Source organism: Marmota marmota, unplaced genomic scaffold (genome assembly GCF_001458135.2).
Source record: "Marmota marmota marmota unplaced genomic scaffold, marMar, whole genome shotgun sequence".
NCBI classification, from domain to species: Eukaryota; Metazoa; Chordata; class Mammalia; order Rodentia; family Sciuridae; genus Marmota; species Marmota marmota.
Genome location: NW_026000249.1, coordinates 26,448,716 through 26,475,126, shown reverse-complemented (window position 1 = coordinate 26,475,126; position 26,411 = coordinate 26,448,716). Strand labels below are relative to the sequence as shown.

General features: G+C 38.9%; 1 protein-coding gene across 1 annotated transcript in view; it reads right to left on the bottom strand.

Moving 5' to 3' along the window:
• Window positions 1–12,728: 12,728 nt before the first annotated feature.
• Window positions 12,729–26,411, bottom strand: part of Tspan7 (tetraspanin 7) — a 123,326-nt gene continuing 109,643 nt past the window's right edge. The window contains exons 5-8 of the mRNA XM_048796390.1: window positions 25,849–26,004; window positions 19,524–19,607; window positions 13,804–13,876; window positions 12,729–13,532 (exon numbers count right to left, since the gene is read on the bottom strand). Coding sequence (XP_048652347.1) covers window positions 13,808–13,876; window positions 19,524–19,607; window positions 25,849–26,004 — 309 coding nt within the window. The 3' untranslated portion in view covers window positions 12,729–13,532; window positions 13,804–13,807. The remainder of the gene's footprint in view (window positions 13,533–13,803; window positions 13,877–19,523; window positions 19,608–25,848; window positions 26,005–26,411) is intronic.

Here is a 26,411-nt window from a genome sequence, read left to right as displayed (position 1 = left end):
AGGTCGGGTGCTTAATAAATATGCTTTATGATATTGCAGTTTGTAAATGAGTCAAAATTGATAGAAATTTGGGACTCCAAGAGGTAATCTTCATATTTTTAATTAAAGTAAAGTGTAATTGGGTGACCTGAACATTTTATGAGTGCACACATAAGCAATGCTTCATAGGAAACATAGGGGTATTTCATAATACAGCTTTGATTGCTTTATGAAAAGCATCATTCTAGAAAATAAAGATGAGGTGCTATAGCATATTGGTTAAGAGCACACTGTTCTTGCTACTAATTCCATGATAATCCCAGCTCCACTGGTGTGTCCTCCTGGAAAATTGCTCAACCTCCCTGTTCGTTGGTTTCCAAATCTACAAAATGGGAATAATGAATGCACTCCCTAGTTTGTACCCTTCTTGTGAAGATTAAATGAGATAATATAAACCCATCAGAACACTCCCAGTCATTAAAGCCAACAATGCTAGATATTGCCTCTACTTGGGGAGGTCTCAGTTGGTCCTCATTTGTCTTGAGTCCAAAGAATTCTCAAAGAACTTTGGTGGTCATTGACTGACCAATCATTGAGCCATATCAAAGTGGTTTGGGGGAGTCTTTAGAAACATTCAGTTCCACCCTTGTCATTTTTGCTGGTGAGGAAATGAAGTTACAGCTTTTAAGAGATTACACATGAGTCCTGGAACATTCTGAAGCCTAAACTGAGACTTAGGTCCCTCTGGATTCCCATCCTGACATGCTTCAGCTAATGGTACCACATTTCTGTTCACCAGATATGGCCATGTTAGTGTACCAGTAACATTAGACTCTCAGGGCATTGCTGAGACACCATTATTGCTGATTTACATTTACTTCACTCTCACTTTTTTTTGGGGGGGGAGGTGGTACTGGGGATTGAACTCAGGGGCACTCGACCACTGAGCCACACCCTCAGCCCTATTTTGTATTTAGAGACAGGGTCTCACTGGGTTGTTTAGGGCTTCACTGTTGCTGAGGCTGGCTTTGAACTCATGATCCTCCTGTCTCAGCCTCCTGAGCTGCTGAGATTACAGGTATGAGCCACCACACCTGGCCACTCACACTCTTAATATTACCTCACTTCTAGCTTGTGAGCAATTTAAACGTTGAGGACTGTGATGGGAGTGTCCTTTCCTGAGAGTGGAAGAATGAAAGACTTCCTGATACTGCTGCAGAGTGGTCTAGAAAACTAGGCATTAGCGGAAAATGAGTTTGGAACATTCCAGGGGTATTTAATTTGGGAACTAGAGGTTCTCAAGAAAGATTGTCTTGCCAGGCACGGTCGTGCATGCCTGTAATCCCAGCTGCTCCAGCAGCTGAGACAGAAGGATGGCAATTTCAAAGCCAACCTCAGCAACTTAGTGAGGCCCTAAGCAACTCAGTGAGACCCTGTCTCTAAATAAAATATAAAAAGGGCTGGGGATGTGGCTCAGTGGTTAAACACCCTGAGTTCAATCCCTGGTACCAAAAATAAAAAGAAAAAAGAAAGACTATCTTTTCATACTTCCTCCCCCTCCCCAGTTTAAGGCGGTATAATGGACCAATAAAAGTTGTATACATTTAAAGTGTTCAATGTGCTGTTTTGATATATGCAAACACTGTGAAATGATTACAACAATCAAGATAATTACCATATTCATAACCTCAAATAGTTACTTGTGTGTGTATGTGTGTGTGTATGTGTGGTGAGATTTACTCTCTCAACCAAAATCAAGTATACATTATTAACAATAATCACAATCTTATTCAAAACTGAAAGTTAGTACCCTTTTACTGAAATTCCCAGTCTCTGGCCACTACCACTCCACTCTTGTTTCCATGAGTTTGCCTTCTTTAGATTCTACATATAAAGTGAGATCATGTAATCCAAAGGTGTCTTTTGGTGCCTGGCATAATGTTCTCTGGGTTCATGTGCATTATCACAAATGTCAGGATTTCCTTTTATTAAGGCCAAACAATGTTCCATTATATGCACACACCACGTTCTCTTTATCCATTCATCTCTTGATGGACACTTAGGTTGTTTCCATAGCTTGGCTATTAGGAATAATTCTGCAATGAACATGAAAGTGTAGATATCTGTCTGAGATACAGATTTCATTTCCTCTGACTATATACCCAGAAGTTGGGTTGCTGGGTTATGTTGTAGTTCTATTTTTAATTTGTCAAGGAACCTCCATACAGTTCTCCATAATAGCTATACTCATTTACATTCCCACCAACAGTGTATAAGGGTACCTTTTCCCACACCCTTGACAACTATTATCATGTGAAATTTTTATAAAGTAACCTCACACCCACATTTTGAGTTTTAAAAAACATACAGTAAAACACATAGATCTTAATTTTCATGAATTTATATTCTTTAATACCCATGTAACTATCACTCAGATCAAAATTAAGAAGATTCCAGAAATCATTCTATAAAGTCTCCTCATGTTCCTTTCCAGTCAATACAGTAACCACTACCATAACTTCTGACTATTGATTAGTTTTATCTGCTATTGAATTTCATAATATACTCTCTTGTATACTCTTTCAGTCAACATTTTGCCTAAGAGATTCATCCATGTTATTGTGCAAAATATTAGTTTGTTTTCTATTATTGCTGCATAGTGTTTTGTTCTATGACTATACCACTGTTTATTTATCCATGGCCCTGATGGATTCTCAGGTTGACTCTGGTGTGGAGCTGCTGTGATTAAAGCTGCTATTGACATTCTTGTCTTTTGGTGAACATACACTTTCAGTGTTTTGAAGTATACACTTAGAATAACCATATTATGAAGCATATCAGCATGCTTTTAATATCTATATTTTAACATTGCTGATAATTACTTTTATATACACAATTGTCCCTCTAATTACCATGGTATGACCCTAGCTACCACCTAGCAGAAGATATCATTCCTGGTTACCTTTTCTTCTCCAACATGAGTCATTTGTCCTGCTAGGCCATTAGGAATTAGGATAGCTGGCAGCAGGAAGGCCTAGCACAGGTCCCCAAGATTCTTTGGAGGGTTTTGAATGGAACCCTTGTTATCTTTATGTTGACAGGGGATCTTCAGAATATGCCAGGGGACAAAGCATATTTGTTTTCCTCAGGGGAAAAAAAAAGGAAAATGGGAATACTTGTTTGTCTTCAGCTGAACCAATTATAAAGCAACAGAAACTTGGGCAAAACGCAAGAGGCTGTCAAGGCGATTGCATTCTCTACCTAGAACACCTTGCCCCTTGATGAGGTAGGTAGCAGGTCCTGAGAACCTTTGGCCTCCTGGTTTTGATTGCTTCCTGTTTCAAGATATGCAAGAGCCAGGGCTGGTTTTACAACTGGGGTCCACTTCTCTGTGTGTCCCACCTTCATGCATCAAGTACAAGGCAGAAAACCAACTGAGTTAGAGTATTGCCCTTGCTGTAGCCCATAATTCTTATAATAATTTTCACCATTTTATGAAAAAGACACAAGTTGTTTACCCAAAGGGTAACAGATGCAACTGATTGACTGAGTCACTTTCTTCCTGTCTAGATTGATTTTTATAGTTTTTTTTAAGTGTGTGTGTGTGTGTGTGTGTGTGTGTGTATGCGCACGCGCGCGCGCGCGCCTTGCTGGGAACGGAACCCAGGGCCTCATACATGCTAGGCAAGTGCTCTACCACTGGGCTATATCTCCAGCCCTTTATTTGAACTTTAAATACTATCTCCCCACAATCTCATGGGACTTTTTGTGAAAGGGCACATTTATCCTCTTTACCTGGGAAGTTATTAGTGATCCTTTCTCTTTTGCCCCTGATACTCTTTGGGGGTTACTCTCTGCTGTGCTGCTGGCTTGCAGGTAGGGGGGTAGTCTGTGAATGGGTTTGGAGGAAACCTGGGCCACCTTGGGACTTTCCTGGTAGAAGCATACTTATCTTTAGAACCTCAGTTTTAGGAGACTACAAAGATCAGTATGATAAGGTAGTGCTGATGTTGGAGTGGAAATAACTTACTACCAGCTTTTGGGAGGAAAGCTCATACTTTATTGTTGTGTTTCATTGTGGTCTAGAAACCAGGTTATGGCTGATTATCAGTTCAGAGAAACACACTGGCCTCTGGAATATTTCTCAAAACATGGCCCAAGTGCACAACTATATTCTTAAAGCTGCTAGTAGGACTTTTACTTATCTAAGGCTCATGAGAAAAAAATCTATTGGAGGCTGGAACACGGGATCTGAGAAGACATCATGTACAGGGAATTCTTTAAAATCCTATTTTCTCATTAACCTGCGATTTCAGACATCATGACTTCAATATGGGTAGATTTTCCATTGGTAACGTTACCTAATACTTTGGCTTTCTATTTCCTTCTACCCTTATTACCACAACCCATTTCAGGAAAATTATTACATTAAAAAACCTCTGTTCAAGCCGGTTGCGGTGGTGCATGCCTAAAATCCCAGTGCCTCGTGAGGCTGAGGCAAGAGGATCTTGAGTTCAAAGCCAGCCTTAGCAACAGTGAGGCCCTAAGCAAACAGGGCTGGGAATGTGGCTCAGTGGCCGAGTGTCCCTGAGTTCAATCCCTGGTACCCACTCCCCCGCAAAATCTGTTCCAAAATTTCCTGAAATTTATTCTTAAACTTAAAATGTGAACAAGGATACAGCCAACATAGCCTTGTACCTACCTTATGGTCCCCTATCTCCAAAGCATCTCTCCTCTCACCCTGTCTTCTGCCAAAGTCTTCCCAATTCTTGCATTCAGACAAGAAGCAAATATTTGGAAGATAAATACTTAACATTTACTCCCAAGGAACTTTATAATTAAAAATTATTCAGGGATGGTATTGTGATAAAGCCTATTGATCATTTGAAACTTTGTTTTCATTGATACAAAAGCAATAGTGTTACCGTCTTCCTGCTCCACCGCCACCATTTTCATTCATAGTGACCCTAGAATCGAGTATAAAGACCCTAGAATCAGCAAGACAAAAAAAAATGGAAAATCTTCAAACTAGTCCACCATTCCCTATCTAATAAGGATCTAATGGTGTCCAAACATGCTCAGATTATATATGCTCCAAATATGCTCAGATTAATTCCTAATTAAATAAGAATAAAAGTTGCTGGGGAAATTAAAATTCTTAGTTCAAAACATTTTCATGGAGTAAGGGTTACTCTGGGGCATACAGCTAGGTTTTAGACTTCCTATCTCGTTATAAGACCCAAAACTTCCACAGAGAAGGACCAGAATCTCTGGGAATGAAATGATGTGATTTCAAAGGGAGCTAGTTGACATAGAATCACTTATTTTCAAGTGGACCAGTCACTCTGCATTTACCCAATGACCACATGTGCCCCTGGTAGACAAGCAGTGAGTATTTCCATGGTTAACTTATATGAAATGGGACTCATATATGGAATAGGAAATCCAGTTCTGCCATGTAAGCATACTCTGGAATTATTAGCTGCCCTGAACACTAGGTTTGGAAGATCAAGACTCCTGGAAGCATCAGTACGATTGTCCATGAAATTAACAAACAAACAAACAAACAAACAAAAAAAAAAAACCTACCTTCTCAGGGTACCAGCTTTGACTTCCAGCATGTTACTATAAGTATGCACACATGAACCCATAACTAAAAGCTCAATGCAGCCTGCTTTTTGAACAAGCAGATAGAACTTCACACATACCTCCCCTTAACTATATCTTAGTTAAAGTGGCTTTGGGACCATGGAGAATTGAATAGAGTGGAATTTTTAAAGTGTCTATGTTCTCCTATCCCATGATTTAGTTTTGATTTTTAAAAAATTGAAAATGCCTACTGCAGATTTAATTTTTCGAACCATGTTTCCAAGAGACAGAGAGGGAGAGAAGGAGGGGTGTGCACCCCCAAAGGCAACCTCTTCTGAAAAAGGCATCCACCTTCTCCCCTTTTCCAGCAATCCTCTGCTGTTTGCTTTATGACTTAATGCATAAGGCCATTCTATTTACTATCTTCAGTGGCTTGAGCTATCCATGTGGCTGCTTTCCCTGGAGGAATTTCACAGATAAATTATTGCATACAATTACATAAAATAAATTCAAACTGAATAGGTGAGTAGCAGGCAGGCTAGTCGGAGTGTTTCTACTGAGTTAATCCCTGGTGAAGAGGGAAAATTGCTGCATATAAATGAGATCTCACTGCTGTCTAAACCAGCTGATAAATGATACCATCTGCTGGCAAGGAATTCTCAATGCCCTTGACATTTGTCCCACCCACTTACCAGAATAGCCATTCTCCATTATGTTCTAGCTTTCACATGGAAGGAGGAGGTTGGGCAAGGGGCTATCACCTTTCCTCAGAGGTAGAGGGCTTTAGCTGATGGACTAACACTATAAACTTGGTTCTCTGGGTGACCAAAGAGTCCATATTTTGGGGACATCAATCATATCAGAACTCAGTCTGTGGCCTAAATCAGCATTCTTAAACTTGGTCGCACATCAGAATCCTTTGGGGAGCTTTTAAAAATCCTAAAGCATAGTCTATCCCACAACTCTCAGGGCATTGACAAGTACAGCTAAGTTTGGAAACCAGTGGCCTAAATCAGTACTTCTTAAAAAAATTTTTTTTGTGAATATGAAGCCTCTAAGGTCTTGTAAAAATGCGGACGCTAATTCAGATTCTGGGTGGGGCCTGAGATTCTGCAGTTTGAATAAGTTCCCAGGTGAAGCCCACACTGAGGAGAACAGATATTTTATTTAGCTCTGAATTCCTCATTAGCATAATCAAACTCAGTGATTTTTCAAACATTTTTTTCTTAAAGCTCTATGAATTCAGTTCTTTAAATCCAATCTTACAGCAAAACCCCATATATACAACAGGTAACACTGGGGTGGTTCCAAAGGTGAAGGGCCAGTTAGTCCACAATGCTATTCAATCATAATTACAGCATGTACATTCCTTGCTAATGTACATACCATAAACACTGTTAGGCTCGTCTGTCTGAAGTCAATTCTTCTTTGTGAGGTGGGATCTATAATTAGCAAATAATTGAATTTCTGAAAGTTTCTTCAGGATCCTGATTTGGAAAAGTTGGCAGCCTTATTTATATAGCCATAAGCGGCTGGTTTCTATATATACAAACGCCACCTGTGATCACATTGCCCGGCCCAAAGCATTTGGCTTACACAAATCTGACTTCAGTCCACCTTTAAGTGAACAGATGAGATCATGTTAGAACTTGATGGCCCATGTTCATGAACTAATTCAAACACACTATCAAAGTTCAACTATTAAAGTAGCATTGCCAACATCACTCATTTTCATTTTTGAAAGCCTATCAGTGATCTTATATATTCAGACATTTACCTTCTCTGCCAACTTCTGTGGAAACATAAGTTCCATAAAGGTAAACCCTGCTCTGTGTTGACCACCATAGCACCACACTTGAGAACAGTGCTTGGCTCACAGTAAGCGTTTAATAAGTTACAGAATAATTGCATACAGAAAATACACCAAAAATTCCTGTTTTTTCTTTGTGTTAGTTTTGTTTTTGTTTGTGGTGTTGGGAATCAAACCCAGGGCCTTGCATATGCTAGACAAGTACTCCCCCACTGAGATATATCCCCAGTCCCCAAATTCCCATTCTTTTCAATACAAACCACACTGATAGGAATCTTTCCTAGATGTGAGTCCCAGTTAATCTCACCATTACCACCACTCTGGGTTTTCAGTCTTCTTTTAGCCTTGTAGTTGTTGGCAGATGAATTGTACATATCTATTACTCCAAGGAAAAGTGTAATCTGAGTATTTGAAGATGGAAGTCACTGCCACATATATGCAATTGAAGCAGCAGAGATGAATAAAATTGCCCAGGAGGAGAGCATAGAGAAGATGACCAAGGTTTGGGCTCTTATGAACTCAGTGTTTAAACAAGAAAATGATTTCCTGCTTTGCCCAATTTCCCCAGCATATCTCATGCCATATGCACCAACTATCAGAAATTCCTCCAACTGTAACATGATTTCTAGACCCTTACTATTTGGGAGAGTACTTTGCAAATATTCATTTATCAGTTTACTAATTAATATCCTCTTAAAAATATAATCTTTTTGCTTCTGAAGAAATCACAAATAAAATAATCCCATCATTAACTTTACTGTATCAACCATCACTTAAACACATCAATCCTAATGAAGTTAAAGTAATGGAAGAATAAAATCAATACCAATGTATCTATGCTTCTATGTATCTATCTATATATCTATTTTTTATCTATTTATTTATTTTATGATACTAGGGATTGAACCCAGGGATGGTTTACCACTGAGCTACATCCCCAGGTCTCTTTATTTTAACATGGGATCTTGCTAAGTTGCCCAGGCTGGCCTCAAACTTGTGATTCTGTTGCTGGAATACAGGAGTGGACCACCATGCACACCTCCCCATATTTTTAATGATATTTTTTCAGGGCTCCTTTACCATGAGATATATGGTAATACAGAATTGAGATAATTACTAGATTTTTAAAGGAGAAAGTAGATATCCAGAAACTAGGAAATCTTCCAAGAAAATGAAAAATATTTTTGATATTTATGAAAACTTGCAGCATTTGATTTTGCTATCACGACTTCTAATTCTTAAACAGATTTGAGGTGATGCCAAAAAAGCCTTGGCTAGCCATAAAAGAAATGGAAAACACCAAGATCAATGAGAGTGGAGTGTCAACTTATTTGTAAAACGGCCCTCTCTCTTAGTTGCTTGCCATTCTCTAGTGAGTTAAATATGTGAGACTTTGAATAAGTTCCAAAGGAAAGCAAATCAAATATAGTTGTGGTACGCTGCCTCCTAGGAGATGCCCAATAATAACAGCCTCCTGATAGTCAGAGCCTTGTATAATCCTTCCCCCCTATTCGTGGGCTGCTTCTTCCCTGATTTCCAATATATACAATACTAAGAAAGTGATAGCCTGTCACTTTACAGTTTAGGTTATAAAACAGTGGCTTCTGTCTTGAACACTCTCTCTTTGATTGCTCATCCTGGGGTGAATCAGTGTTAAGCCTTGGGGTAGCCCTGTGGAAAGGCCCACATGGCAAGGAACCAAGGGCTGTCCCCAACCAAGTGGATGAGCCCAGGAACTCATTCCTCTAACCCAAGTTGAGTCTTCACAGGAGATTATGGTCCTAAATAATGGCTTGACTCATGAAAGAACTTGAGAGCCAGAGGCATCCAGCTAAACCATACCTTGATTCCTGATCTACAAAAATTGTGATAATAAATGTTTGTTATTTTAAACTGCTAAGTGATGGAGTACCTTGTTATAAAGCAATAAATAACTAACTAATGCAGTTGCATTTATAGAAGATATTATATTAGCCTTTTCACCATCAACTGTACAAACCTGAATTATTCTGGTAGAAAGATAATTAGCTTCCACAATTTGCTAAGTATATGGAAATTAATCAACATTGTTTGAAAGTGAATATTTTACTCTTCTTCACATGTCCCATGGTCTAAATCCAGTAAGTCTTCAAATAATCAGTTTTGAGTTCAATGATGACTCCCTGGAAACATCATAAAATAGGTCAAAACTCCTTTTTTCAATATTTTTTTAGTTGTTGATGGACCTTATTTATTTATTTTTATGTGGTGCTGAGAATTGATCCCAGTGCCTCACATGCTAGTAAGCGCTCTACCACTGAGCCACAACTCCAGCCCTAGGTCAAAACTTCTATGCATACATACTGAATACTATTTGTTGCAGAGAGCTACTACAGCTAGTTCATTTATCTGTTCTTGGATCATTTTTGTGTTAATCAGCTTATTTTTACACATTTAGGTTATATTAAGAAACAAAGGCCACCTCTTTGCCTCCTCCAAGAAATAAAAATCCGGGGATTCTAAATCTAGAAGAAAATCCAGATTAGACGATAGTAGTATTACTCAAGAACTGACTGTACTCGGAAAGATAAGTCAGAGGTGGGGAGGAAGCAGCTACAATCCACACATGCAAGAAAGAACTTTTATCCAGAATATATAGAGTTTCTACAGGGGCTGGGGTTGTGGCTCAGTGGTAGAGTGCTAGCCTAGCAAACGTGAGGCACTGGGTTCAATCCTCAGCACCACATAAAAAGAAATAAAGATATCGTGTCCACCTACAACTAAAAAATAATAAAAAAGAACAAGTTTCCACAAATCATTGAAGATGGGTGAATTTTAGAAAACACACGAGACTTGAACATCTTACAAAAGGATATCAAAATAGACAATAAAAATTGAAAATGTTCAATATCATTAGTCATAAGAAGAGGGCAAATTAAAAAAAAAATACCACTATCCACCCACTAAATGGCTTAAATAAAACAGAACAGCAAGTGTTGATGAGAATGTAAAATGACCAGATTTTTTTATAACCTTGCTGGTGGGAGTATAAATAAGTGCAATCATTTGGGAAAAAATGTTAAACATAAAGCTAAACATAGTGTATTTCTGAGTAATTCAGTGTGTGTGTGTGTTTATGTGCATCAGAAAGCATATCCCATAATGCCTGCTGCAGCTCTGTCCATAGTAATCCAAACCTGAAAACAATGTAAATGTCTAGCAGTAGTTTAATAGGTGCATAATGCTATATTCAGAGCAGAATCCCACATGGCAATGAAAATAAGACCTTGTTTATGTTCACCATGTCACTCTTTCAGACAGAAGATGACAAAAGAACCAGTCCGTACCTATGATTCTATTTATATGAAGTCTGAGAACAGATAAAATAAATCTATGGTAATACAATGCACAGAAACAGCTGCTACTGGATGGAGGCAGGTGTCTAGGGGTTGCTGACTAAAAGGGGCACAAGGGAAACTTCAGAAGTGCTAAAAATATTCTGTATCTTGTCTGGTTATACTGGTTTCTATATATGTAAAACTCCAAGCTATATATTTAATATTTTGTGCACTTTACCATATGCAATATTGTACTTCAAAAAGAGGAAAAGATGCTAGGTGCAGTGGTCATGTCTATAATCCCAGCAGCTCAGGAGGCTGAGGCAGGAGGATCATGAGTTCAAAGCCAGCCTCAGCAACTTAGCGAGGCCCTAAGCAACTCAGCGAGACCCTGTCTCTAAATAAAATATAAAAAAGAGGTGGGGATGTGGCTCAGTGGTTAAGTGCCCCTGAGTTCAATCCCTGGTACAAAAAAAAAAAAAGGAGGAAAAGGTATTTCAGTATTCCAATTTACATTTTTAAAATTTCATTGAAGGAGGGATATACATTACACACAAGACACTCAGAGTTGAAACATGATTACTACAGTTTTGAAGTAAATTTAACAATGTAAAAGTATGTAATATAGAGATCTGAATTTAATTTAGAAAATATATAGCTGTCTTACCCAAGTTTACCAATAAATGCATGGTTTGCAAAAAGATAAGCCATAGGTTGGGCTCTATTTAGGATTTTACAAAAAAGCCGTATTTCAATATAGAATGGAAATTTTTAAATGAAACTGAAACGTTCTGAGCTATGTAAGTTTGCACACAATAGCTCTCCTTGATTCTCCAAAAATGCTGGGCTATTGAAGAAGAAACTTCTGAAGGTTCGGGCAGTGCTCTCTATAAGCCTTGTAGGGTTTAGCACAGAGTTCAGGTGAATAAATGCATAAAGTTAGAAAACCATCTCCACCTTAAATAAAGCTCATTCTACAGAGAAGAGAGAGGCTTTCCCCCAACTATTTATTTTTAATTAGTGCTTTATCGATGTACATAAAGGTGGAACTCACTGTGGCATATTTATATGTGCACATAGCATCATTTTGTCAAATTCATTCTGCATTTCCTTCCCTTTCCTGTCCCTCCTCAAGAGGGAGCTTTTTAGATCTATTCATTTGGGAACAGATCACTTTATGCTTTTACTGGGTTTTTTTTTTTTTTCATGAATCATCAAGAAGAAAAAAAAATGATTGCAGATAACATATTATACTGCACCTATTGTTAAAATGCTCTTTAAATCAAGTGTAAGCATTTTATACTTGAGTATAAATTAGGGCATTGGGACAACTGAATTGTTGTTCAGATTGCATTTATTCAATCCAACCCAGAGAAGGAAGAAGGAAGGGAAGAATATATGCTCATTAGAAATGATGAAAGAAAGAATAGATGCTTATTGGCTTTTTAAATAAAATTCAGACTTTAAAGAACCCTGCTAAAATCTTATTTATTTCGTGGATTGTAGAGGCCTGAAAAAATACAAAGGCTCTATTTTTGCAGCCAACAATCTATCCCATCCGTGATGAATGATTCAAGTTTCTGAAATGTCCATAATAATAAGAATAATAATAAAAACTAACCCATCAGTTTTTTGGCTGCTCCATGCTATTTTGGTGGGGTTGGAGCATCTGTGTGGGGTTGGGTCTGCATGTAAGGTGGGCCACCTCTAATACCCAGAGAAACAGGATGGAATGGAAATATGTGTTCAAAAACTGTTATAACAGCCAGGCATGGTGGTACACATCTGTAATCCTAGTGGCTCAAGAGGCTGAGGAAGGAGGATGGAGAGTTCAAAGCCAGCCTCAGCAACTTAGTAAGGCTCAAGCAACTCACTGAGACTTTGTCCCAGCCCTTTATTTTTATTTTATGCGTAAATAAAATATAAAAAAGGGCTGGGGATGTGTCTCATTGGTTAAGCACCCCTGGGTTCAGTCCCTAGTACCAAAAAAAAAAAAATCATAACAACTAAAGAACAGAATCACAACACAACCATTTGTAATTGCTCTATTTATTAATACATATATCACAAATGTTCACAATATCAATGCATTCGTGTTGGCATGCTAGACAGAGGCATTATTTTTAAAGATCTTTTAAAAATATTTTGACTTTTGTTCCCCCTTCACACTCATTTTTCAATTGATCTGATGAGGTCCTCAAAGTCTGTAATGTCAATGCAAGAAAAAAAAATACAGGAAAAATACAGGAAGAAGTAGTAAAATAACACAACAGCAATTCATTGGGGAAAAACAAAAGTAATATCATTGCCTTCACAGGAAGCAACAACAGCATTGTAACAGGATTATACAGGTTTCAACTGAGAGGCATAGGCGCACTAAACTGTCTCTTCATACCCAGGTATGGAACAATAACGAGCAAGGAGGCTACCTAACGCTCCAAGACCATTTCCTCATGCGTGACACATGCTTTCTTCTCTGTAGGAACAATTACTAGTGGGTCTCTTTACCTGTCCTAGGCAGCTTAAAGAAGGTAGGAAAGCATTTTAGTAAAGGGAAAACCAAACCAAATGAGATTAAGTCAAAAGAACAGATAACTAGCATCTGCTTATCTACGTAAAGGTATGTGGCATTTATCCACCACGGTCAGGGGCTAACAGGAGTTTCCCATAATACATGCAGGACTCCAAGGGGCCAGNGTGGGTAGGGTTTGGGGAAGGGGGTAGCAGGAGCAGGGCAGGTGTATTATGTACTGTGCTCTAATATTCTTTGGAAGTCTTTCAGAGATTGCTGCAGTTCCTTTTTAAAACAGGTCTCTTATTCCATCGCTCTTGAAAGACTGAGAGGGAAATTAAAACACAAGTGATTCACCATTAATAAGGACTTGAACAAAAAGGTAACATGCTGAAAAGAGCATTTCCATATTTTATGCAATAGCACCCAGCACACCTCCTCCCAGCACCTGGGAAATGAGATTTCTGCCTATGGACAAGTGCCACCCAGAACAGGTATTTAAGTGGCCAGACAGTCCTCTTGCAGAGTTGGCTGAAGGGTACATGGCAGTAGTCCAGGGACACCCACCAAGTCCAGCACTCCCCATTGCCACTCACCTTCTTACACCATCTCATACTGATTGGCCGTGATGAACCGGGACAGACAGCAGGCCAGCAACATGCCAATCAACTGTTGCCAGGGAGACAAACAAAAAGGAGACATTCAAGTCACATCAGATGTAATTTTTAATTAAACATTTTAAGTTGATACATAATGATTAAATATATTTATGGGATGTGATATATTTTGATATATGGATATATCTAGATGTAATTTTTAGCAATGGAGGGACTGAGGGTTTCCATTATGTGACCAGGGAAAGGATGCTAGAGATAAAGAAGAAACCAGATTTCAATTGTGGGAACTAAGCTGGAGGAAGGCTACACAGTCAACTGAAGTTCTGGAACTGGCCACAGGGTTCCAGAAGAAGCTTGCTCTGGTCAGTTAAGAACAACTTTTGATACTAAGTAGTATTAAAATCTGTTCATGTTATGAGAGTAATGAAAAAAAATCAAGCAATATGGAATTAGTAAGATATTAACTAAAAGGCCAAAATTTAATTCAAAGCCATAGCACATGCATTTGGAAAATTTTTCAATATAATATGATACTCTAGTCAAACTTAGCTGACAGAATAATAGTTCTTTCCTTGTGACAGCAACAGAGACACTATTCTTGAGTAGGTTCATTTGCTTGTGAGATAAGAAAAAGTCATGGTTTGTAAGAAGTAGAAGGGGAAAGAGGACAGTGGGGCTTTACATTCTCTTTGTCTCTCGACCATATAGCTATCTTAGGCATAAATGGAACCATCTACACACAGGGTACGCCTCCTAGTCTTTCTGGGGCCCCAAAACAACCAGTCACAGAGTACTTCCACCTTCTCAGAAGGCCCCAGTATTCCACCTGTCTTTGGCCTTGGCCTAACCTGTGGCACAGGTGCATGTGATAAAAATGGCTGTGATACTGCCAAGGCACCCTTAAGCACATCTTGCTCTCCGCTCATTAGAAACAAAATTCTCATTCATGAATCTGGAGGATCAGCATTCTTTGGATGGGAGCCCAATAGTACACTTGAACACAGAGGCAGCTTTGGCTGGGCCAATATAGTCCCTTCTATTTAAGCAACTGGGCACATTTTATTAGATCAGAGGTGGGGAATGACCTTTAGACATAATCTGTTACAGTGTCATTCCACATGTGGTCCCAGAATCAACAGCATGGATCTTGTTAGAAATACACATTCTCAGACATGTTGAATTGGAAATTTGGGGGTGAGGCCCTGAAACTGGTGCTTTAGTAAGCCCTCCAGAGGAAGGAACCACTCATCCATTCTACCTAGTTACCCTTATCTTACAGACAAAATTCCTGTGGCCATACTAGTCTGTAGGTCACCATGACCCTTGAACTCTATTTTCCTGGCTTTTAGCTTAACAGTACAGGTTCTAGTCTCCAATAATTACCTTACCTCTAAAAATGATAATTGTGTTATAAAATATGCAACCTATAATTTCTACCAGGTAAGGAAAACTCATCAAGTTACTGGACCCACACAATCTCCTGCCAAGGCTCTCTGGCTAAGAACATTCCATGGCAATATATATATATATATATACACATCATGTACTGCCAAGTGGCCAAAGATATCATGGCTGAATCCTTCAGAATATTTTGTCAAATGAGAAACTAAAATTCCCCCATAAGTGTAAGGACTTTGAACTTTAAAACTTGTCACTTTTTATCAGAACTGCCATTTTCCAGGACCATCATACCCAGAAAATTAATTGATAGTGTCAAAAAATTAGATTCCAGCTAAAAACTAAGTAAGTATTGGGGGCACATCACATGTGTTCAGGCATATCTGGAAAGTTGGGATTATAATATTGCACAGGGTTGTAATAAAGAGTCTATTGAAAACAGATTTAGGGGAGCTTGAGGAATCTTCCCCCAAACTACAGAGGTAGTCCACACATAATGTCATAAAATGAATAATACCAGTGTTCAGGTTCAGTACCCCCTGACTTCTAGACTATGTAAGGTACTGGGAGAAAGGTGTGAACATGCATGATCTCTCCTGCCTCAAGTCCTCTTGAAAGAGTAGCTGCCAAAGACATAGGGAAGAAGTATCATATTCAAAGATGTGCAACCTCCTGCTATAATTTATAGAGCAATAGGACCTGTCCATCAAATCCTGACAGATGGGCTTTTCCTTGATAGGTCAAAGGCCATGGGAGCTTGGGGAGAGAAGCATTAAATGACCAAACCCCACTGTCCTAACAAGAGTTTTAAGTTGGCCAAAATAGCTAACAGGGGGAAAAAGTTCTTGCAGTCTATTGAAAGACTAGACTTGGCCTAGTTTCCCTTGTATTTGATACCATCTTTAATCTCTGAGACAACAGATATGCGAGGCTAGTTTCTTCCAACAGGTGACAGCACTCAGGTCCCAAGAGAGGGCCAGGAGAAGGAGACAGTGAAGTGGGGGTGAGGGAAAAAGAAAGGGAGAGCTCTGTTATTTCCTACCCACTTGGGCCTTTACATAGTAGATCTTCCTTTATTACAGGAAGGCCAAGGCACAATAGTTTCATCAACATCAGTCAACATTTGTGAGATTTACTATAACTCTGGCTGTAAAATTTATGAACAAATGTAGCTAAAGCTTTGCTTCTAGGTCACGGATCAATAGGGCTGGATCTTCCTAAACAAGCACATGGTAAGTGGCTACTACCATCATCTCAGGGGATCTGAAAACCAACTTTGGCTTCTAGGAACCCCGAATCTGCTCGTACCATAAACAGCTACAGTTGGTAGTGCATCTGGCTGGAGAAAGTCCTAAGTTGAGCACGGTAGGTCTCAAAGTCTCTGTTCTGCTGGACAAGCCTCACCTTGTGGGGAAGTGGTACTGGCTGAGTGATATCATCACTGGGCTTTGTATTTTCTTTTCTCATCCCAACAACTATGTGGTACCTTGATGACACCTAAGCTTGTTGCACAGTGTTTCTGTTTGGGGTTTCTTAGGTCCAAAGCTCTTCTCCTCCCAGCGTGCCACAATTATATTCAACCTTGTCAAGGATTTCTTGAAGGCAGCAGAGATTAATGTGCAACAGGCCAGCTAATCATTTCTCTATGTATAAATTCCTTCTTAGGGATGTGTGAAAGAAGAGTGGAGAATAGCTTTTCATCAGATTCTTCATGCCTTAGAGAAGGACCTATATGACTTGATTTCATCTCTAATGAAAACTGGATCCTGCTCTCCACCATGTATACACTCAAGGAAGGCCACATGTGTGGAGATATCCTTGCATAATAAGATGCTTTATCCATGAGATTCCAGATTCACTGAGGTGTTTGTCTCCTCGGTGAATCTGGAATCTCATAACTGCATCATGTTCCTTTATTTTTCTAGGGAAGCCACAAGAGGAGACTTTAGTGATATATTTTTTTTCCCTCCAAGGGGACAGTCCTCTTCCAAAACAAAACAGAAGTCTGTCTTCCTGGTGTTAACCTGATGCTACATATAAATGTGTTAAGGAAACTGTATGTTCAAGACTTTCAAATGTATCCTGCACATTTGAATCAGTCACAAGGTTTTGAATACACTAAAATGTCCCCTGCAGTCATAACAGAGATGCTACTGGATGTTACTGTTGAAACATTATAGCAAACTAGAGGAAACTTCAGGGCAGTCATCCCTTTGAAATGTCTTTGGAGGCTGTGTACATTGTGGTGTTTGTGACCCACTCTGGTTTGTCTGTGTGTTGGCATGTTGAGGGTTTAATTCACTTCATGAGCTACAAGAACAATGAAGTGTGCTAAAAGAGAATTTTGAAACTGCAGCAAGAAATGTACTTATATTGACTAAGTCTGCATGCTCTTGTGAGATGAAATGTCACACAGGTTTTTAATAACTGCTTAGGAAGAAACACATTTCTACTTCTCTGCAGCTAAGCTCTCTAACTCACAAGAACAAACCACCATGCTATGGTTCTTTTCCTTGATCTATGCAAGGGCTACCCAGGTCTATTCATTTTGTGATCATTTATTAAGCTGTAAACTTACAATTCACGCATGTTTCTGTACATTCAATATTTCAACAATCGTTTTAGGAGTGAGATGAAATCTCAATGTAGTGTTTTTGCATGTTTGTTTGATTTTTGGTACTAGGGATTGAACCCAGAGGTACTTAACCACTGAGCCACATCCCCAGCCCCCTTCTTAAATATTTTATTTAGAGATAGGGTCTTGCTAAATTGCTTAGGGCCTTGCTAAATTGCTGAGGCTGGCTTTGAACTTGCAATCCACCTGCCTCAGCCTCTGAGTTGCTGGGATTACAGGTGTGTACCACTGGCCTCAATGTAGTTTTGATGTGTATTTCCCTGATTGCTAGGAATGTTGAACATTTTTTTCATATATTTCTTAGCCATTTCTATTTCTTCTTTTCAGAAATGTCTCTTCAGTTCTTCTGAAGAACCCATTTATTGATTAGTTTCTTTGGATTTTGATGTTGTGAGTTTTTTTTAAAGTTCTTTCTATATTCTAGATATTAATCCCCTGGTGGAAAAGTAACAGGCAAGAATTTTCTCCATATGCAGTAAACCACACTGAATTCCACCTGCATGTATTCCTATAAAACACCAAAAAGTAAGTATGTAGAAGAAAGACAAGTACAGAAGAAGAAGGGAACAGAGTGAGGGAGGAGGAGACAGACAGGGGAAGAACTAGGTACTGCTTATATGATTACATCAAAATCAACTCTATTGTGTATAGCTATAATACACTAATAAAAATATTTAAAAATACAATCCAGGGAAGACAATTTTAGAAGAAAACTTGAATAAATTTAAAGTGCATCTGCATTGCTAAGCAGGAGGGACAGGGGTACAGATGGGCAGATGACCTCTATAGTAAGTAGAACACTGGAAAAATTATTGAGACAATATTAAATGAGCTTTGCTTGGAAAATAATCTGTTGATCTGAAAAAGGCCTCAGTTAAACAAAGTTGTTATTTGGTTGCTAGGTATACATGCTGATCCTTCTGCCCATCACAATATTATAGCTAGAATGTAACATTTTGCTGGGAGATCAGAAGCATGTGGAGCAATACCCTGCCTGGTGGCAGTAGACTACATTTCAGATCTAGTATAATCTTGTTTCATTCTTTAATATGTGTGGCTCACTTAATCTGCATAATTATTCTCCCATTGTTTTTTTAGAGGGTGGATAGAAATGAGGGGATATGAAACTGAATACCCAAAAGGTGGATTTTCTTTGAAGAAACAGAATAGTCAAAGCTAGAGATTAAAATAATGATCACAAGATGAAGTTTGATAAATGTGAGCTTTCTTTAAAAGGAAAAATGCCATGCATAATCCACAGGAACTAAGAAAGAACAAAAAAGGACAGGTCAGCCAGCAAAAAACCTCCCCCCAATCCGGATCAGCCATTTGATGTTTTGAGTTGTTTATGCTCCAATTAAGCCAGCACCTTGTTCAGTTAACCTCCATTTGACCTACAGAAGAAGCAAGTTGTTTATCTGGAGCTAGTCATTAGTTGAACTGTAACCAATATTCCCTTGATGGCAAAACTTCATTTAAGTTGAAAAAGGAAAATCAATAAACAGATGACCTGAGGACTAACGAGCAAGGAGCTCTGACCCCATCTATCAGCCTTTCCCTAGGCACAGGATGGCAGGCTGAAAATGTGGAGGCCAGGGAGGGAAACCAGAGCTGGAGGCAGGGGAGAACCTAGATAGAGCCCCACACGATGATGTAGGTAGGCTACCTGGGAGAATGCAATTCCAAACGCAACTCCAGCGATGATCCCCATGTTTGTCTCCATGAAACTGGTCACCAGATCATAACAACCCTGGAAATAGAGAGAAGGGGTCTCAGGGATGTGTATTGGCCAGTCTAGGCTGGGTTATACACACTTACAACATTCTCTCATATACTTTGACTTGAATTTGGAAAACACAATTGCAACTCACCCTAGGAAATACTGGAATTCCATTCAAACAAACAAATTCAAATGTACAAAAAAGTACAGAGAGTAGTACAATGAACCCACACCCCACACTTCCCCTAACATCACAATTAATATATAGTCAATCCTATTTCATTTAAACATCCCTGACTTCCATTCCCTGGCTGAGTTACTTTCAAACAAATCCCAGACATAATTTCATCTACAAATGTCTCAGTAGGATTAAATTTAGCATGAAATCTGTAAGCTCTATGAAGCAAACACTGTACAGGCAGAGAAGTAAATGGAAACAGATAAAAAGGCATTCTATATCCTTGAACAGAAAACCCAAGTATCATAAACATAGGCACAAGCATTTTGACAATGAATGAGAAAATCTTGGATAAACAAAGACAAATCATCTGGTTAGAGGGAGGTGTTTGAAGATCTGCCAACTCTCTGGAGTTTTATGGTTCTTCCTAAGGGAACTGCTAAGATTTTGTTTTTTGTAGAGAAAAATCTATGTTCTAGAGTAATATTTTCCAAAATTTAGTATATAACCTTGAACAAGTCACTTCCCCTTTCTGAATGTCAATAACTTTATCCTTAGAACTAAGTAAATTTCCCTTTAACACATTATAATATCTTTATATGGCATGCTTAAAGTCAACAATTTTCACAAATTCTAATGTAATTTTAATGCTAAGAAAGTGAATTACCTTTATTTAAGATCTGGTTGGAGTTCAATCACAGTGCTAAACAAGTTTGTTGTTGTTGTTATTCCAGATTACATTTTACCAACCTAATCCAAGCAGGAAACACCGAATTTAAAGTCAACTGGCAGTAATAGGAGTGTATGAATGTGAATATGAGTGTGGGGAGATATATATATTTAATTGAAACCAACCAAATCAACCTAGAGCCTCTGAATTGATTTATTCAGCTAGGAAGACATGGTCTTTTTCTAGTTTTCTGATAAATGGCTTCAACTTGAATGTATCAGTGTGTGAAAAATGAAGACATAAATTCAATAAATCTGATAAAGGTGGTTCTTGTTCATAGAGAAAGGCATAGTAAGTTGTAGCCAACATCTGAAGAACAACAAACACCCCACTGTATCTCCTATTTTAAAATTCAAATCTTAATTTAACATTTGTCATAGCTTGTGAAAATTCTGCCAACGCCCTATCTTTGAAATGATGTTTTATATTCATAGTCCGTTTGCAGACAAAAAGTGCATTAACTTAGCAGTGGTTGTAGACATGTGGCTTCCATGCGAGTCACAATCTGTATTCATTGGTTATCTGATACAAATATGAAGGGTAGCACATTATTGTTTCTGGGGACTTGTGGAACTTGCCTCTCTCTAGCAAAAGCTTGCTGCTTTTACTTTTAATAGTGAAATGATGTACTACTTTTTAAAAGGTAGTGGAAGGGAGAGGAGTTTGGGTTAGGAAAGAATCAAAGCAGGAAAAGAAGTGGATATTCTAATAATGTCCTAAATGGTATAGCAGCTAAAATAGTATTTTGTTGAGCTGGCCATCATTTCCATATCTTCTCCCCACAGTGATGGTCAGGTGAAGGAATGAACTCCAGACCAGCACCAGTGTTAGGTCAGTTCAAAATATGGAGACACAAGCTGGTAATACCATTGAGAGAGAAGTAATGTGGGTTGTTTTCTTCCTCTGCAAAATGGGTTAGCACAGATTCCACCCTCTATCACTGGTCTCAATTCTACACTTAAGCTGAATATGTTATTTTAAAATTTCAATTTCTTCAGGATGCAGTGGTGTGTGCCTGTAATCGCAGCGGCTCAGGAGGCTGAGGCAGGAGGATCATGAGTTCAAAGGTTAGGGTTAGGAAGAGGTGCTTAACCCTCAGCAATTTGGCAATGTGCTGAGCAACTCAGTGACGCCCTGTCTCTAAATAAAATACAAACTAGGGCTGGGGATGTGGCTCAGTGGTTGAGTGCCCCTGAATTCAATCCTCAGTACCCCACAAAATTATGATTTTTACTCCATTCTTCTTTTTTAATAAGGTCACTCTAACCAGTGAAAAGAATCAGAAAAATGAAATAACTACCTGGTATTGGTACAGTGGTGGCAAAATAGTTTTCTGTAAACCCTGCTCCTCAAATGTGTGGTTCTTAAATGAGTAGTATCACATCACCTGGGAGCTTTAAGAACTGCCCGATTGGAGGCCCTACCCCCAGACCTGCTGAACCAGCACTGGCCACATCCCAGGTTATTTAGAATTAATTTAATGACTTTTAACTAGATTTCCAGGTGATTCACATACATACCCACTGAAGTTTGAGAAGCACTCCACTGTAAGGAAAGTTTCCTATTTTGTATTCCAAATAAGAAAGCAAATTAATGCATCATATCAGTAATAGGATTAATCAAGATGAGAAGATGAAAGTGATGTCAAAATAAATGTTTTCCATCTCTGGGTTTTTTTTTTTTCTGTTATTCACCACATGGACCCAGGGCCCATTTTGCAAATCTCACTATACCTCTGCAGACTGTGAGAACTGCTTTGATATTACAACCACAGGCCATGTTTGCATTCAACCTTAAGTTCTGCACTAAAGTGATTTTATCTACCCACAATAATCTCTCTCAATTTCCTAATATGAAAGCCTGGTTTTCAGGCATGAGATAAATCTACTGAGAGTTGCTAAGTCTCCTAGGAAACACCCAGAAACAGAATAGTTAATTTGCTTACCCTCTCAGCATGTCTAAATCAACACAGTCACCAATGGAAAACATCTGCAAGTGGCAGACTTGAACTAAGGAAGAGAAGGCTAGTTCCAGACAGGTTTTGGGAAGAGGTATCTTTGTAGCTGTCAAGCAGAACTCTTTCTTCTTCTTGCTCTTACAAACTGGCAAGGCACTCTTATGGAGTAGGGTTCAGCCAATGCTAATAGCCAACCAAATCTGGTAGCAAAACAAAAAAAAAAAACAAAAAATCTGCCCCCCAAAATAAACGATAAATATCCTGTGTTAACTGTTCACATCTCCTCCCTCCTGCTCTAAGTAATCTGGATAGCATAGGTTTCCTTGGGCTGCCAGGAAAAAGCCAAGAATCATCTTTCTGTGCTATCAGGGTGTAGGGTTCAAAACACTCAAAGATCTATATCGATGACCCATCTATCTACACCACAGGAGTCCATACAGCTAGAATGCGGCAGTAGTTAAGTTCTTAAGGGAAAATAAGTCAATGAAGGGGGGCTGGCATATATGAGCACCTACTGTTACTTTCTCTACTCCATAACCAATTCCCTTTTGGAGAGGTCTATAAAAACTAGACAGGAGAAGTAATTTGTCTCAGAGATTTGTGTGGGCATTAAATGAGAATGTCTAATGAAACTCAAAAGACAAATTTTAGTGTCCATCCACTTTTTGTTCTCTGGAGGAACCAGGCTAGAGAATACAAGGGCAGTGAGAAAAAAGTTAAGCACCTCTTCCAAGTACTTAAGGTGCCCAGAGAAATACAAAATAGGCCTGCAATGGAAAGATGGGGAATAAGTTCCATATGTAGGTTGTCAATTAAATTTCTTTCTAGAAATTACTGTAAATATTATAGATGCACTATAGGATATGCTCCCAAATTTTCTTTTAGATATTAACAATAGATCCACCCTATAAGGACCTGATGTACCATTTCTAACAAAAGATGGTATAATAGAGAGGAAGACAAACTTCATCATCGTCATCATCAGGATCACATTTATATCACAGTTGACATTTTTCATCACAGTTAACAATTACAGTACCCTTTGTCTGTACCAGGCACTATGCTTTAGATACTTTATCTCCTCCATTTTTAACGAATTTAAACCAAATCTCCAGATACTTTCCAATAACTCTAGGGGACAGGAACTATTATGATCCCCACTTTACAGATGGGAAAAAGAAAGATCGAGAAAGGTCAAGTAACTTGATCAAGATCACATAACCTACAAGTGGCTGAAGCAGAATTTAAACTAGGTCTGACTCCAGACCCTGTGCTCATGATTTCTGGATCCTTTACTTTGAAAAAAGAAGAGCAAGTTTGGGTGAAAAAATTTTTTTTTTACCTAACGTTGGTAAGTTCTGCTTTTATAAACCAGCCTCATGAGCCAAATATCTCATTGCCATATATCACTCTTGCTTTCCATAAATTGGAGTGTCCACCATGTGCCAGGTCTGCTTGGCACACCATATAATGGTACCCTAGTGACACATATGGGTGTTCAGTGAGGATACTCATGAAAAAAGCCAAAAGTAGTCTTATTAACTAATGAGAGGTGAAGGAAGCCTCAAAAGTTTGAGAACAGATGTTCTCTTAGCCAAGACAGGTAGCTTTTAGTATTGCATCTTACTGAATCATGCCAATAGCAAAGTAATAAGCCCGGAATGACAAAAAAGCTTCCAGGATGGCAAAGATGCATTGCAGTGTCCATGTTACAAATACCAACATGAAATGGGTGAAATATAGTAACCACCTCTTTTTTTAAATTTTTTAAACTTGTTTATAGACCTTTATTTATTTATTTTTATGTGGTGCTGAGAATCAAACCCAGTGCCTCACACATGCCAGGCAAGCGCTCTACCACTGAGCCCCAGCCCCAGCCCTGTAACCACTCTTAACATTCTAATGTTGAGAGAAGGGCTGTAATCTCAGTAGTTGGCCCAGACCATACAGAATTTTGAAGACATCAGAAGAATAGCCTATCATCCCAGCCAATCAGGAGGTTGAAGAAGGAGGACAATAAGTTTGAGGACACCCTCAGTAAATTAGCAAGACCATCTTGAAATAAAAACTGAAAAAGTCTGGGATAGTTTTCTTAATTTCTTTTTCAGCTGAATTGCTGTTGTGGTATTTAACAAAATCATGTTATATGCATACATAAATGTACCAGAGGGAATTTCACCTTTATGTATATGTATCAAGTACCAATCAAAAATAAATAAATAAATGTGTGACAGGAAGATCAGTAGAGGAAAAAGATGGGGAGGGAGAAGGATAGGAAGAAAGAGCGGGGATGAGGACTGAAATAAAATTCCTTATATGTATAATTTTGTCAAAATGAACCCATACTATGTATAATTATAATGCTCAAATAAAAAAAGGACCAGGGATGTAGTTCAATGTTAAAACACTCCTGGGTTCAATCCCCAGTACCCCCCACTAAAAAAAATTTGGAATTTTATCTTAGTAGAAAAATATGCCCCATGGCTGAATAACCACAGGTAAACTCAATAGTAGGCTTATTTTCTCCCCTTTGGTTCATTAAATCACATTTGGCATATGATATTTCTCAAAATCTTTGAGAATATAGACAGCTTTCACATATAGTTGTCATGTCTTCATCATATTCTCTGCAAAGCAGAATACAGAATTGATTTCCCTTTTCCCTAACTACAGAAACTTCATTTCCGTCATTTGCACTATGTACTGACTTTCAAATTGCTTTTAGCCATCTTTTTTTCGCTCTGATTTAATTGGGACTCAGGATGTTGACAGTGAGTTGAATTGGAGTTGCTGATTTCTTTTCCTATAATGGCAAATTCCCTAAAATAAGGGCCACCCTCCTAGCAGAAGCAGATGCTGTCTGTCAACTCCACTCCCATCTTCCTGCCAAAGACTGGCACCCAGCTGCAAATAATTTCATGTTTAGATGGTATATTAGCAGAAGAAAGATACCCAGAAAGAAGAAAGTCAACATTCTCTGTCTGACACAAGCATCAGGGTTAACAGGAACCACTTGCTGAACCTTCATAACTGTGCATGGTAGAAGCTGTCTGTGGAGAGCAGTGGAAAGCTGATCTGAGCCACAGTTTTTTCTCTTTTAGAAGGGAGCAGCCTCAAGTGCTTTTCCCAGGCAATCAAGGACCACAAAGGAAGACACCTGACAGCCTCCTGGACTATCCTTTGTAAACTAGGTTGTCAGAATTTCACAAAAACAACAAAGCCCTCCCAAACATTCACAACTGCCAGGCATGGTGGTGCATGCCTATGATTCTAGCTACTCAGGAGGCTGAGGCAGAAGGATCACAGGTTTGAGGGTAGCTTTAGCAACTTAGTGAGCCTCCACCTGAAAAGTGAAAAATTAAAACATTCATAACCAGTCCTGCCAGAGTTGGGAGGAAGCAGGTACCTTCTGGTTAACTTTGGTGGCGGCCACAGTCAGATTGTGGAGATCCTGGGGGTTACAGTCGGTTTCGTTCATGCAGCAACTTGGGGGGATGCCATGCTCCAGGAAGTAGGGGCTGGTGCTCCAGTTGGTGTAGTTCTGCACACCACAGCAGCTCAGCTATTAACAGAGAAAGGAAAAGAATCAAAGAGTGGTAGATCAAAAACACTGTGGTTTCCTCACTCACTGGCCTGCATCTTGTCAGAGAAATATGGGCCAAGTTCCTAAAACAACGTGCACAGCTTTGGTGAGAAAAAATGAACTAAAGTTCCACTAACAACCATCCTCACTTTGGTGCCCATTTGAACTCAGGCAGGGAGTAAGTCTAGATTATATGTCCACTGGCTTTCTTACCAACTCCGCAAAGCAAAGCTGTGCTTCTCTGCCCTGGCGAAGTATCACAATCACTTGTGAGAGTAGTGTGTCATTAAAGACAGAGACATACACACCAGCTACAGCAGAATTGTTCATGGGGAAGCTGGGGCAAATAATGGTTTTTCAGAGCACTTCATTAGATCTATACCAAG